This window comes from Schistocerca cancellata, chromosome 10 (genome assembly GCF_023864275.1).
Source record: "Schistocerca cancellata isolate TAMUIC-IGC-003103 chromosome 10, iqSchCanc2.1, whole genome shotgun sequence".
NCBI classification, from domain to species: Eukaryota; Metazoa; Arthropoda; class Insecta; order Orthoptera; family Acrididae; genus Schistocerca; species Schistocerca cancellata.
This window is the reverse complement of record NC_064635.1, coordinates 102,223,450-102,239,529: the sequence shown is the minus strand read 5'-3', so window position 1 is coordinate 102,239,529 and position 16,080 is coordinate 102,223,450. Positions and strand designations below refer to the sequence as shown.

The window sequence follows — 16,080 nt, the reverse complement described above, 5'->3', positions numbered from 1 at the left end:
GATGCGTGACAAAACCAAACGACAGACCCATCAGACACCTTTTGTTGTATCACTTAATGCAGTTACCATTGTTATCAAAGTGATTATCGTCAGGTGTGAATGTGCATTGTTTTCCTTTCAGTTCCTGCTCTAAGGGGGATAGGCAGGCTGTTAGCTTGTTGATGCACAGAGTATCTAATAATAATACGTAAATATACAGCTCTAAAACTAGCAGTATATTTACAATGTGCAGTTGATATTTTTATAGGCAGGTATGTTGCATTTTTTTCTGTCAGTATATCGATACATCAGATTTTTAAAAATATCAACAGTTCTAATTCTGACCAACCCAGCTACAAGTCCTTCATCTACGTCAAGGCAGGACTGGGTTATATTGACCATATGGATGTCCTGAAAGAGTTTGTTCACCATGTTGTGGGAAGGAAAGCTATGTTCAGAAATTCTATATAAAATTTTTTGTGTCTAAAAAGAAACCAAATAAGTACCTTCTTCATTTTCAAAGAAATTATGATTTTCTTCCAATAAGACAACGCACAGTGTTTCTAATAGTGTAGTAGTAGTAGTAGTAGTAGCAGTAGTAGTAGCAACAACAACAACAAAGTTATCAACAGCTGATTGTTATGGTGGTCTACAGTAATTCTGAACTACTGTTTGTAAGAGGTCTCAGAGAAGCAGGATTAATGATTTCCCACTATGTGATGTCTTTTTCAAAATTAAATGAATGAAATTTTTTCTGTGCAGCAGGACTTATAAAATTGGGTCTGTATTTGCAATTTTTAGTGTTAATGAATTTTTCTTCTTAGAACAATATAGCCTTGCCTACCTTGTATCTTCTCACAGTACTAGTACACGTATTTGATTAACAGTTGTTCATTAAACAAAAACAGTGCATAGGTTTGACCACCTCCCCCTTCCCAAATAAAATAATAGTTGGTACTCCACTCCCCTACACAGACACACACACACACACACACACACACACACACACACACACACACACACACACTATACAATGGTTATCAGTGTCAGCTTAAAAAAGTTAAATACAGTTGCATCACATTATAAGGTGACAAGTCTGTTATGTATAGAGGCATGGCCATTGAAGCCAACAAAGGGCAGCCAATGTTGACCAGATGTTGCAGAAGTTGACTTGCAGTATCCTGTCTATTCAGAGAGGCAATTGCAATTGCATAATGGGGATGCCACCAAGCCAATGTGATGGTGTTTCCTTTAGCAACTGTGGTTGGGCATGAGATTTGTTCTAGTGGAGCACTGATGTGTCTCTTTTCAGAATTTAGTCACCAGTACCACAGTAATCCTGGAACAATCTCTATGTATTGTGTTTGTATGATTCTTGCTATTCTGTGTCCACTTCTCTGTTTTTACTAGATTGAGGATGTTTAAAAGATTTGCAGCTGGTACTCCTGCACAGTCCCTCTCTCCATCCTAGACGGCTGCTTTATCGATCTTGCCTGTCGTTTCATTTCCAGGAATGACATAATGAGCTTTTACTCTGTACATGTTTTCTAGTTGTGAGTTTTAATATCAAGTTCTAGATGTCATAAGCCACAGGATTGTGCACTGTAAACATATCTCAGTAATTGAAGTGGGAGGTTGGAATCACAGAGGATAGCAACCTAATCATGCATATGCTTATCAGTGTTCAGAGAGTAAGCGTTGTTTATTTGTGGGCTCGGCTTTTTATGTTCTTGATCTTGATATCATGTAAGGATATTTTTGGACTCATACTCTGACAGCACTTTTATTGCTGTTAAGAGAATCTGTACCACAGTTCTAACCTCTGTAGAATAACAAAGAAGTCATTTGTGTCAATAATCCATATACTGAAGTTACAGAAACAGATGTAGGTACACACGTCATTCTTCTGGAGTGTTATGTCTACAAGCTGCGTTTGCAGTAAGTGCAACCATGTCCACCTTGTCATGCCCACACAGGCGCTTTCAGCTGTCCTAAATACAAAAACATATCAGCTGGACCTATGACTTGGCTGTGAATTTGTATTACTATTTTTTCGATGTGTTCATTCTTATTTAAGTTGAATTTCAGGCCTACTTACAGGCTTGTTCTATTAAGTACTTCTATTTGTTGTCCCACCACCATAGCTGAGGTCACTGATGCACATCTTTGCAGTGACACTCGACTCTGAGGTAAACCGGTTTGGATCCTGATGGTGGAAAATTTTCTCTACTAGTATTTGTCCGGCAAGAGGAGGAGGGATGATGGCGTAAAGTTCCTAATCACCAGACTTTGTGCAGATGTCTGGATTAAATTACAATCCTCTCCATCATTTTTCATGAGATGGGGGAATGTGACACTGTTGATGGTGATCTATCTGCTACACAGGTATGTTTAGTTTGGCAGCTCCCTTTGGGCTAACCAAGAGGAGTAGGATAGGTCTGGGCACTGGGTTTCACCCTCTCCCTTCCCTTCATTCACAACAACACGAACCCAACACTACACTATACAAGCCTCATCACAGTCATCCACAAGAGGACGATGGTTCAAAGCCGCATCCGGCCATCCAGATCTAGGTTTTCTGCAATTTCCCTAAATCGCTCCAGGCAGATGCTGGGATGGTTCCTTTGAAAGGGGGTGACCAATTTTCTTCCCCATTCTTGACACAATCTGAGCTTGCTCTCAGTCTCTAATGATCTCGATGTCAGCAGTACATTAAACCCAATCTTCCTTCCTTTCCATCATCTGCAAGACACAATACACACTTGGCGCTTCATATCAGGCCAGGGAAAGGGTATGGCAAGCTACCTGTACTAAAGCCTCACTTAGAGTGATGATGCTGGATTCCTGCACCATGCCCATTCCCTGGGCAGCTTCTACTTTTTGGGTTTATTTTTGAAGTCTACCTATGCAAGAGGCAAACAGTACAGTGCCAATAGCAAAGTTGAAGTGGTTGATTAAGATTTGACATATTGTCAAATGGAAACATGTGGCCATATGAATGTTCATATAATTAGTTCATATAATTGTTAATTACTTTAGGATTGCCTAATTTCAACCAATAGTCACATTACTGGTTCAGCATTTTATTGCCTTATTCAGATATGATCATAATCTACAAACGGTTTCTCCATGATGTACAGATTGTAGTTATATATGTAGTGAACTTCTTGAAAAATGGTATAACATACATCAATAAAATATGCACCATTTCATTACTTTGTATAAGAAATCTTTTATCATGTCACAGCGAGATGCGTGCTCAATTGATGTGTTTTATATCATCGTCACTATGTTCATACATATAGCTGTAAAACATGATGAAACAGTTGGTGGATTTTTGTTGCATCTGAAAATGGGAATACATTTCCGAAAATCATAATGTCAGTGTTTACAGTAATTTGGTGATGTATACATAATAAATTATTATACAAAAGTGGTTAGTATACAATGCAATAAGACAGAATATGCCTTCATTTCTCAATTTGTGCATCTAAAACTTTCTCTAGAGCTGTTGAGAATAGTTTTGGTGATAAGGAATCTCCTCACGTCTCCTCTTTCAGTTACGATTTCCTTTCTATTGTGATGTAAATTAATGGAAGTTACAGCATTGACATATGCATTCTTTAGTATATCTTGCTAGTATACTCATATTGCAATGGAAGTCTCAAGGTTTTGGTTTATGTAACTTTTCTTAGTATTTTTATTTCGAAGATATAAAGATGGACATTTGAGAATAGGTGAGAATGGATACACTCATGACAGACTTACACATGGAGGTGAACACCAATAAACTATGTAAAGATAATGGACTAAATTGATACACAGATAGGGAGATGAAGATGATCACAGTATGAGAGCCCCTCAGTATTTAGTTTTGTTTATTGTATACCAGAATAACTGGCAACTACAACAATAATAAACAAGCAAAGAAATCAGTGGGAAATCATGCCAGTTCTGTAAATTTTCACAATAGTGTTTTGCGCAAAGATCGTGTTCTTCGCTCCAAGGATTCCTGTTAGTTCATTGAGAAATTCCTAAATACTTTCTTATTGATTGAACCTACTGGTAACAAATTTAGCAGCACGCCTGTGATTGCTTCAACGTCCTCCTTTAATTTAATCTGATAGTGTACCCTAACACTCGAGCAGCACTCAACTATGGCTTGCAGTAGGTTTCTGTACACAGACACCTGTGGAGATGAACTACACTTCTGTAGATTTTCCCCAACAAACTGAAGAGTTGACCATTCAATTTCTCTATTACCGACCTTATATGCTCACTCCATTTTTTGTCACTTTGCAATATTACACCTGGATATTTAATTAACGTGATTGTCAAGCAGCACATCACTAATACTGTATTAAAAAATACAGGATTGTTTTTCTTACTCATTTCCATTATCTTACATTTTTCTGTATTTTGAGGAAGCTGCCATTCATCACACCAAATAACAATTCTGTGGAAATCATCCTGAGTTGTCCTACAATCACTCAGTGATGGCACTTTTCCATACACTTAGCATCATCAGCAAACAGTTTCAGAGTGCTGCTCAGCCCATCTGTCTGATCGTTCATATACAGGGTGTTTATACATTAGTTATACAAAAGTAACCTGTGATTGTGAAAATGTAAATAACTTACAGAAATGTCTGATGTAGACTGAATGCAGTATATCATCAAGTTTTATTTACAAATGGTAATGTGGTTACCTTTTGTAATGCATGAAATGTCCTATCTGTAATGAATTTGATGCCAAATCCTATGAAGCCAGTCTTAATGTATGGTGGCAGTTCTTACCCATTGACACAGCTCATTTTCTGGAAGTGGAGGAACAAACACTCTGTCTTTAATGTAACACCATATACATAAGTCCATTATGGTTAAATGAGGTGATCATGGTGGCCATGCTCTGCATTGTTATACAACTCCATGATGAATGCTGGAATAACTCATTTGTGCATGCCACTTAACAAGAACATTGGGAACTAACAGTTAGGCGGGAATAAAACTTTAAAGTATATTGCATTCAGTGCTGTATCTAACATTTATATAAATGGAAACCCAGGTAGGAATATCAATAGTATAAGGAAAGAAATATAAAGATGATACATTGAGTTGCAGATAGGCACAATGAAAAGACTTTTACATGTTTAGCTTTTGGCCAAAGCCTGCTTCAGAAAAGTAAACACAAACACACAATGGACCAGAATGCCAGTCCAAGCTGCCAGAGATGCCACTTGTGTGTGCATAAGGTGTGCTTATTTGTGTGAATGTGTCTGTGTTTTCTTTTCTGAAGAAGGCTTTGGCCAAAACTAAATGTGTAAAAATCTTTTTGCTGTGCCTGTTTGCAACTCAGCATGTGAGTAGCAATCTGTCCTTTTCCTTGTATTGTAAACATTTCTATAAGTTATTTAGCCTTTTCAAAATTAAAGATTACTCTTTTGTAAGTAATTTATAAACACCCTGTATATAGAATCAATGTTCCCTCAGTTGACACTACATAAGGAGATCATTGAGGATGTGGAACATGTTACATTAGGATAGATCTAAAGATTCTAAGTGAAATGCTCCTGAACAGTGTGGAATACTATTGCTCTGAAATACATGTAGGTCATTAAAAAACTGAAATACAGGCAGTTGGTGATTTTGTATTAATAATTTTTGTATTTTGTTCACTTTCATTCAGATAAAGGATTTGATTTGCTTAAAAAAATTGTTTTCCTTGGTTTGTTTACTAATATTGAATATATTGTAATTGATTTGTCTTTATTTTATTTTTTATTTGTTTGTTGATACAGGAAATGGTATACATTGAGGACCCCCTTGCACTTACTCAAGCAGATGTAAAACAAGAGAATTCGTTCGATGTTAGTATTACACATGTTTCATTGTGTATTATGGACAATTTACTTTATAAATAACATAGTTCGGCTCATGTCTGTCATAGAGCTCATTATATTTTCTTTATATATTTGTAGATAACAACAGAATGCAGCATAGAAGACAACAGTTCACAAGATTGGCAAAACTCAGTCCTGATAAAGGAGGAGATTGAGGTACCGTGTTTAGAATACATTTCCTTGTAATAACTCATTTTAAGAAGAGTAACATGTTGAGCTTCTGTGTTTGTAGAGCATTATTTTCCTGTATTTTCCTAGTAAAACTGTATTAAACGGCTGTTGCTTAATTTCATTGCAATCTCTTTCAGATTGCAGAGGGCTGGGAACTAGCTGGAGAAGAAGCAAGTATATATTTCGAACCAGAGATGTGCATTACAGTGAGTTTTTGAAAACTTAGCATCCTTAAATTTTTGTTGTCTAAATTACGTGATACATATGTCCCTCAGATTTGTAGCTGCCTGAAAACAATGTTGTGGGATTTATGTGATCAAAGTCACTGAGAAAAAAACTGTATGTGTAGTAGTAGTAGTAGTAGTAGTAGTAGTAGTAGTAGTAGTACTAATTTTGGAAGTGGATCAAATTGTTTGACAAGATTGGATCCAAGTTATTTAATTTTTTTGTGTCCAGAAAATTTCCTCTGAAGTTTTTCAGCCAAATATCAGGACATAGCAAGTGCTTCTTTCTTGTCAAGCCATAGGTTGTCAAGGACACATCTTGTTAGACAACTGGGACATTGCAGATGATGTTCCATGTCCTGGACTTGACCACAGGCATGTTTGTTGTCTGCTTCATCTTTAAGGCTCCTTTTGTTTTGAGTGGTGCTACTCCCATTCTGATGTGATTCAGCATTCTCCAAATCTTTCAGCTTGATATATTGTCACTGGTCATCTTTTTGTGAGCCTGGATAATCCTTTGCGGGTTTCTTTAGGTCGGCACTATAAGGTATCTCTTGTGGGATTTAAGCCTGCCAAGTCTGCACGTAGCACTGTGTGTGGTGGCAGTCATTGAAAGTCTGTTTAAATTATTCTGTATGCTCATGTACAGTTCTTCTCAATTCAGAATCAGAGAATCTGGTTGCTTACATAGCTTCCCAAGCTGCGCAATTCAATTGGTTAGATAAAAAAATCTACTCACCAAGTGGTGGCATGAGAAAACACACATAAAAGTTAAGGAAGTGTGCAAGCTTTCAGAGTCAGTAGCCCTTTCTTCTGGCAGAAAAGTTGAAAGGGAAAGAAGAGGAATGAAGGAAAAGAACTGACAAATTTTGGGAAGTGGGGACTGTTGTGTTCTGCCTCCTCGTCTGATATAGGGTGCCTAGGAAAGTTGCTTTCTCGGATCCCTAGACAGCAGTTCAAGCAAATATTAATAAAGTTTATTACAGTAAGATAAATGACAATACTTAACTTTGTGTATCCACAAAGGTGTGTCACAAGCAAGTGGCAATATGCAATTAATGAATGTTCTTAAGTATATACAAATCCAATGCAAGCAAATCAATACAGTTCATAAGTCACTGCTGTAGCGTTCGGAGGACAGCTCGTTTTCAACTTGGGCTGTGGCCAAATAGCAGCGCTCATCTTCTCTTCGTGTAGAGGTTGCTCCTGTCTCAGTGTCATCCTAGAGAGGGGCCCGTCAGCGTACTATTGGGTGACATCGTCTCAAAGCCCTCTCTACTGTAATGTTCCAGGCTGACGTGCCAGCACTTGATGTTACACTGGAACAGGGGAGTGGTGGAAAAGTTGCACAGATCTGTGGGTAAGGGGAGACTTACCGGATAGAATGAGAAGGAAAGTCTTATTGTTGGGGACTGCACTGGGCAAGATTTGAAAACGTGAGAGCTTAAACTTTGAATTCAGTAATTTCTGTATTGCTTAATATCCTGTCTTGCACCTGTAAGCTCTCAGATTTTGAAATCTCTTGGCGCACTCTCCAACAACCAGTCTGTCCTTCCCATCTCACCCAGCAAATCACCACTGACCTGGGGATCTGGGCAACGTTTTCATAACTCTCCCATTTCCTAACCTTGCCAGTCCTTTTCCTTCATCTGTCTTCCTTCCTATTCAAATCTTCCACTAGCCCTGAAAGCTTGCACATTTCCTTAACTTCTATGTGTGTTTTCTCCTGCCACCACATGATGAGTAGATTTTTTTATCAATCCAAATATATTTTCAAAAACTGATTGTTTTTGTTGATCTCCAAGAGGTTTGAGTTTCACGCATGCTGTTGTAAGCCTACGTATCTCTTATTAAACTTTTATCGACCTTTATGGCATGTGCGAATCTGGACCATATGGGGCACGCATATTCTGCCATGGAGAAGCAAAGTGTTATTGGTAATATTCAGACAAGATGTTAATGAGTTTTCTAGTTCCATTCTACTTCTTCAAAGATGTTTCTTTGTGTGGTAATAGCCAGATCATTGGCACACAAAGAAATAGGTAGTATGGACTGGTGTTAGTTGATTGTTTGTCTATAGGTTAAATAAAAGAAGAATACAACCTGAAACACAGTATCAATGTTAGTACATAGTATCAGTGTTAGTACAGCAAACCACGTTAAGGTGTGTAGTGGAGTATACTTTTTTTACCACTATCAGCATCTAGTACCCCCACCCCTTTTCATATTTTATTCACGACTGGTGTTTGGAGAGGACAACAGTCCGTAAGTCTTTGTACGAGCACTGATCTCTCGACTCTTCTGGGAATGGATACTCTCAGAATTTTGACAGTAAACCTTTTCATGATGCACAACACCTCTCTTGTAAGGTCCGCACTGGAGTTTGTTGAGCATCTCTGTGTTGCTCTCACACTTAGTAAATGATCCTGTGCTGAATTTTCCCATTTGTTTTCTAATCTTCATTATCATACCTGTCGCGCTCTAGTTTTAACAGAGCGCGATCCGCTGGAAAATTCAGCTTCCAGTGACGCCATTGCGCTACTGAGCGTTCTTATTTTCTGCCACGCCCAGATAAGCTTATCGCTATGACATCAGGGGACTGTATATCTCGCTCGTGAGGCAACAGCATGCTCAGCAGCTTTGATTTGACACCTAATCAGGTTGCTCAGCAGGAACTTCTTACTGGTCCCTGGTAAGGGCACAAACTGAGGAGGAATATTCAAATATCGGTCAAACTGCTTTGATGCTGTTGTATCTGTAGTTCATATGAGGTGGTGTGTTCATCTAAATTAGTCCAAACATTTATTAAGTGGATAAAACATGAGCATATTTATTTACACATGTACAAGGCAGTTGAAAATATATGTAATTTTGATATCCTTGGTTGTATTTGTTCCACACTGGTTCTGGTACAGTAAAGTTGATCACTTGCTGGCTGTTTCAGTATACTGTCACTTGCTAGCTGTTGTAATATTAGGAGTGTCACACTTGGTACATAGTAGTTATCTCATTGCCAGTCTTCCAAAATTGGGCGGAGCTCTGAGTGCGGCATCTTAAAATGACACACGGACAGGTACACTTCCTTGGAGTGAGTAGAAGCAAAGAATAGAAGGGAAAACCGTAGAGGTACTCAAGGTACCCTCCGCCACACACCGTCAGGTGGCTTGCGGAGTATGGATGTAGATGTAGATGTAGACGTAGACGGTGTGCTCTGATGACATTCATAGCCCACTACACAGGAAGGCAGCTAGCCTTGGAGAGAGCTTTGCTCGTGGTAGTACAATGGTGGCCTATTTAAATTTATCTTCTTCCACAGAGATGTGAGCCGTATATCACGTGAGGTTGCAAAGACACCGTTGATACTGCAGTAATGAAGTATTGTCTGGAAAAAGGTGCAGAAATATTCAGTCAGATCTTTGATAACACTGTGCAGTGGTGTGAAGATTGTCAGCTTGCTTTAAATGAGCAGAAACGAAAAATTATGTACTACACAAAACGAAAATACTTAATATCCTGTGACTACAATATGAATAATTCACAATTAGAATCAGTCAACTTGCACAAATACCTGTGCTTAACAATTTGTAGGTATATTAAATGGAATTTTCATCTAGGCCCAGTTACAGTTAAGGAAGGTGGCAGGCTTTGGTTCATTGACAGAATGTTGGGAAGATGCAGTCAGTCTACAAGGACATTTGTGTACAGATCCCTTGTTTGTCCCATCTTAGAATACTGCTAGAGTGTGTGGGACCTGTCCTAAAAAGTACAGGGAATACAGAAGGTTTACAAAGAAGGGAGCACGAATAATCACACGTTTGTTTGACTCATGGGCGAGCATCATTGAAATGTTGAAAAATCTAAATTGGTGTACTCTTGGAGATGGAAGAAAATTATCCTGCAGAAGCCTACTTGCAGAATTTAAAAAACCGGTATTAAGTGAAAAATCTAGATATATTCTTCACTCACTTACATATCACTCCTGTGAGGATCGTGAGGACAAGATTAGACTAATTAGGACATGCCCAGAGGCATTTTAGCAGGCATTCTTCTATGCTCCGTACACAGTTGGAACAGGAAGAAACCCCAACATATTGTTTTGTGGTAAGTAACCTCTTCCGTGCACTTTAACTTTGTTTTTCAGAGTAGATATCCAGATGTAGAGCTAGCGTTTTGTAAGCCTTTTTTTCATAAATGAATTGCAGTGTCTGCAGCTTCTTTCATTGAGTCTTGACCTGGCAGCTGCTTTTCCTGTCTTAGTTTTTGCACTTTAGGTTGCTCTAAATGGTAAGTCCTAATCCATGTACTTACCAAGCCTGGTGCCATTGCTCTAAATGGCTACTAATCCGTGTACTGACCGAGTGTGTCTGCCACGTGTAGCAGTTCGTTTGCAGCAAACCTGTACATGCTCATGACCGGCAGCCTCACTTTGTTGAAATGTGGCGGGTGCTCACTGCTGATTGCTAGTTGTTCATTGCGTGCGAGAACACTCTCAATACCAAACATGTATCAGCTGCCTTCATACTGATGTATAACATCAAAACCAATAGGAAACCAAAATGAAAATTGTGTTGGTGGATGAGAGAATTCTATTGCCAAAGAATATGGAATGAAAACAGACTTGTGCAAGATATGAATTTCGAAGTGATACAGTTTACTCAGTTTGTCCTTACATGATTTTGAACAATTAAATGTGGTGATAGGGGGAGGAGAGTGGGGAGGGGGGGGGGAAGCAGTAATCTCAGGGAGAGGTTCTTCTCTCTTCTGGAAGAAGCCAGTAAAAAATATTTTCTTTTTTAGTTCCTGAATTGGCATCTTCATTCAGTTGCTTATCCTTTTCCACCCTGGCCTGCACTATTGTGCAGGTTTTGTTATAAATTTGCTGCAGTTAAACTACATCACTTTTTTGCATCACTCCAGACTGCAATGGTTGTGCGAGTTCCTGGTTTTTGTTTGGCAGCTGTTTTCCTTCATATTGTGACCACCAGAGTGCAACAGATCGTTTCAAACTTCAATGAAGAGACAAAGTCATGGGTACCAAAGATAAACCAATATATTATCTTACATTTCGTTAGTTTGAGGCAATTCCTGGATTATTTTAGAGTGATAATGTTTCATTTAATGTATGTAATGTGTCTAAACAAATGCGTGAAGTGCTAGTTGGATTTTAGGTGTATTTGTATTTTGACTTTTTGAACAAACTGTCACCATGAGAATTTTTTTGTATGATGTACAGATCATAATATATGGAAATTGGCACATTTTGGATAAAGCTTTAAATTTTTTTTCTCTCTCAGGGTGGAAAGGGGTATGTCCATCCCTGCATCCTCAAGCTTATTTTTGGTGTGGTAGTCTCTGTCCTTTGGATTGCGCAACACCTCTTGTTTTATAGAGCTGTGTCAGGACAGAAGCATACCTTGATGTTTATTTTTGTCATGCGTGAACAGCAGAACTGCCATCTCAAATGCGCAAGTGGAGCACTCTGAACTCTCTGTACTGTACTGTGCGGCAAGTTTGACTGTGGAAGCCACGGACCGCAACACAGTATCAACTGCGTGAGGCACAGTTGCAAATGCTGCTGCGAGCTGCTGCTGTGAATCGCTGACCCACTCAGCAGATATGCGGATATATGCGTTTTATAATAGATTATGTTTCCAGCACTTTATGGCCAATAGTGCAATCAAATAATAATGGCCCCCTCTGTATATTTCTGCACAGTATTGTATTTATTTACATTGAGTGTCAGCTATCACGCCCATCACCAAGTGTTGATCCTCAGCATGTCCTCCTGCATTTTGGTACAGTTATCTGGCATTGCTGCTTCCCTGTATGTAACAGCATCATCTGTGAGTATGAGGAGCTTCCTATGTTATCTACCAACTCATTTATGTGTATAATGAACAGTTTGATAAATATGCCTAATCCATTCCCACTACTTTACTCACGCCAGATTTATGCTGTTCCTTGTTATTACAGGAGGACCAGTGGACACTAGAGAATTTGCAGGACAAATTTTCTAATGGAGAAAATCGGTTAGCTGCTCAAAGTAATCAGAAGGAGAGCTGTGGTGATGATATTGAAGTCATTGACTTGGCCTCTGATGATAATGTTGAGGAAACAACAATGGATGTTAAACCTAAAACTGGTAATAATAAAACTCACAAATAGGCAGTATTTAGCTAGTTGTATTTTAATATATCATTAAAGAGTTAAAATATTTTTTGGAGCACTGTTTCTGTGGATCACACACATCTTCTTGTTATAACGCTGAAATGTGCCAAAGGGGGTGAGGGAGGCTACCAGTACATTTCTGTTTGATGTATTTTATTCAATCATCATTGCATTGTCTTGATGCTTAACCATTTCACTGCTGTGGATGTGTATACACATCCTGTTCTGCCATTCCCCAGGCACTATTCACATATGCATGCCGCTTAGAATTCCTACAGTGCTGTTGAAGTCTGTATGTGTCCTGAGCCACTGACCTCTCACTGCTGTGGATGAGTTACCTCCACACATCAGTGAATAAAAAAGTTTTGAGAATTTATCATAAAACATATGTGCCTCTTTGTGTGGTGTTATTTGCAAAAAAACCTCATTCTGGTACCTTGAACCATTTATGAAATATGACAATTGTGAACACATCATTTCCGATGTGCAGGGATGGAAATGGGCAGATTGTGCCCAACCATCCAACGGAAGTAAAAATCAATAATGTAATGATATATCTTTCTGCTCTCAATTTTAAATAAAATGTTGATGTCTTACCTACAATTTATATACTGCAATGTATGAGCTAAAATCAACCATACAACACTGTGTTCCTTCACAGTATCATGCCATTAAGGACATAACCAACAACATTTTTTAGACTTTAGGTGATTAGCATTAATTATATTAAAATCAGAACACCTTCACATTACAAATGCTGAATCAATTCTCTTGGCATCAAGGTACAAAGGATACTTCTCCCACACACATTTTGTGAACAAGTGGCAGTAATGGTATAGATTCCATTTCATCACAAGAGTTAAGCCACATGGTTGCCTCAGACAATTGTGTTATTGGGAAGAGAAAATTAAACAAACCACACTCAGTAAGCACTCAGTGGATTTCTGTATGATAGGAGGAAGAGTTAGCAGTAGTGGGTTAGTTTGTTTTATGTTTCAGTAGAATTTACAGATACAGCTACCAAAATAGCGCAACGAAATTGTACATTTAAAGGGAAATGCACATGGCAGATATTATTCTGCCTCAGATTTTGCTTTCCCACCAAGGCATTTTATCAGTCTCCCTTACAACCATAGACCATATATAACATAGACTGTGCAGTTCTGTATCTCTTCTGTGTTAAGGCTTGAAATCAACATCTAAGTCACGTGACGCGGGGCAGGAAACCAAGTTCCTGCCATTATGCATTGCGTTAAGTGGAGCTGACAGTTACAGTTTTCCCTATTTATAGGTAAAATCAAGCATTGGTTTTGACACTCCAACGAACTGTAGTACTACTGTTACACATGTAGTAGTGCAGTTAACCTAGTTTCTCCGAAATTCCTGATAATAAAGTAGTAGTTATCGATTATACATGTGGTCAAGTTGAAACATATTGACTATTCTTTTTAACAAACGACAGATTCACTATTCTTCTGTGAATACATTCTCTCTCTCTCTCTCTCTCTCTCTCTCTCTCTCTCTCATTCCCCTCCCCCCTTTCCTCCTCCCTCTCTCCCCACTGTGAATTCCCGTACTTCACCACTTCCTCAGGAGTGGAAGACAAATAACAATTTTGCATGCAGCATTAGTTTTCTAACGATTCCACAAGAATATGTGTGAAATGTTTTAGTATGCTTTTGTAAGAAAGGAAATTCGTTTATGTGCATAATATCAGGTTTTACACAAAATAAGCCCATATATTTTCTGACTTCCGCATAATACAATGCAGATACGGAAACAATAGGAAGATAGGGAGCGTAATGTATAACAAAATGTTGATATACTTGTGTATTGAGCTAGATAATAAAATATGTTCTCCCCCCTCCCCCCCACACACCAAGGAAAAATCATTTATATGGACAGCAATGTACATCCTAAACTCTTTATACAGGCATTAATCAAGCTTGATACCACTGTGTTTGTGTTAATATTATTGTATATTTCTTATAGATTTGAACTGCTCTCTTGGAAGAATGAGCTAAACAGCAGTTTTTAAACAGGATCATTATTAGTTTCATAACTTAATTAGAATCTGCAATAGGCTGTATTGTGTGCATTAAGGCTGCAGCTTTTTGTGTGGTAAAGTGTCATGGAGGGAGTACATTTCTGATGACAACATTTTCACTTCCTGACCTGGTGCCAAAAAGTTGAACAGAATTATAAAATCTGCTGTTAACACAAAAGAAAAATGAAAGTACTGATGATGGTAATAGTAGAAGCACTTAATTTGCCACAGAAAAACAGCACTTATGCAAAGCTTATATCTTGTACTGTGGAAATTTGTTACTGTATCAGATATTTTAGAATCAACTTTATTTACACTGATTTTTGCTGCAGTGGAAACTCGATATGAGGGGGAAGAAGAAAAAAAAAAATAGTTTGGTCATCTTAACAATTAAGATGATAAAACAGTTTTAAGGCATAAAAAATTGGAAACTGATATTCTGAATTACACTGACACAAACGCATTAATTTCTCAGTTGTCAGCAACAGGGTTTAAGAAACATACAGAGAAGGTATACAGAATGGGACTCAAATTCATTAATTTATTTCACACAAACAAACACAAAAACTAGAGTTCAGCTTAAGATGACTTGACTTCTGCAGCTGTAAGTGCCACCACATGTGTATGTAATTTTATTTTCAAAACAATCACCAAATCTCTGATTATTAAACAAAACTATTTTTGTGTGGGTGCCTCTAATCAGAGCACGGTGTAGCTTCTGCATGTGGAGTCTCACTTCATCATGTAGCCTTGTCTACAATACTCAACTAGTAAAGGTCTTTTTTTCTGTTGATGAATGTGATTATCAAGGGGAGGAATGTTTGAAATGTGTTTATTCAGCTGAAGGAAAGCATCACTCCATATGTCCTGAAAAGCTAACTAATTTCTTAAAAGGGTTTTTCATATTAAAGATGGATGTTTGTCTAATCTGGCCCACTGTGCACAGATAAACATGGTCATGGGATATAATACATAAGCCACCTCTGTTTTTCCTGCTCAAGGGACTGGTACTAAAAATTTTAGAACATGGTGAAATTTTCCAAATGTGGCACTTCAGTTTTTTGTCCAGTTTCCTAGCCATATACAAAGTGTAAGAAACTGGATGAGATACATAATCATAGTCATTATTTATTACAATGGCAGAGCAATCGTAACTAGTAGATGTAACAGTCTGAATGTGTAACAAAAATGCCTTGGAAGCAGCTTCATAGTGCTAGACTGATATTCTGCTCTTCCATGACTTATCACAGCATTAAGAAACACTTCCAGCAGGTCTTGAGTAATTTTATATGCAAGTGTGAAAGTCATTCATGGTGCAGATATGCTTCTGACAGTGTCATACACAATTAAAGACGAATGTAGACTGTTAATTATACCTATAAAATTGTTTCTTGTTGAGTGAACCAGTTAAGTTGCCGCAGGAGATTCTTTTAACGTAAACTGGAAATCTCTTACTTGCTTTACATACTGGCGTCACTAAGTGGAAAAAGTCATAAAATATAACCACTTATGGTTATAAGTGGATTTCATTTCTTATAAAAGCACAACAAAACATTTAACACATTTCGTTGAGGAATCATCAGTCAAGTAAT

The 16,080-nt window shown here is 38.0% G+C and overlaps 1 protein-coding gene across 2 annotated transcripts in view; it reads left to right on the top strand.

Moving 5' to 3' along the window:
• Positions 1-16,080, top strand: part of LOC126106802 (zinc finger protein 543-like) — a 73,136-nt gene that overhangs the window by 36,114 nt on the left and 20,942 nt on the right. For both annotated transcript variants that reach the window (XM_049913193.1, XM_049913192.1), the window contains exons 3-6: positions 5,777-5,845; positions 5,957-6,034; positions 6,187-6,255; positions 12,247-12,415. In XM_049913193.1, the coding sequence (XP_049769150.1) occupies positions 5,777-5,845; positions 5,957-6,034; positions 6,187-6,255; positions 12,247-12,415 (385 nt within the window). The remainder of the gene's footprint in view (positions 1-5,776; positions 5,846-5,956; positions 6,035-6,186; positions 6,256-12,246; positions 12,416-16,080) is intronic.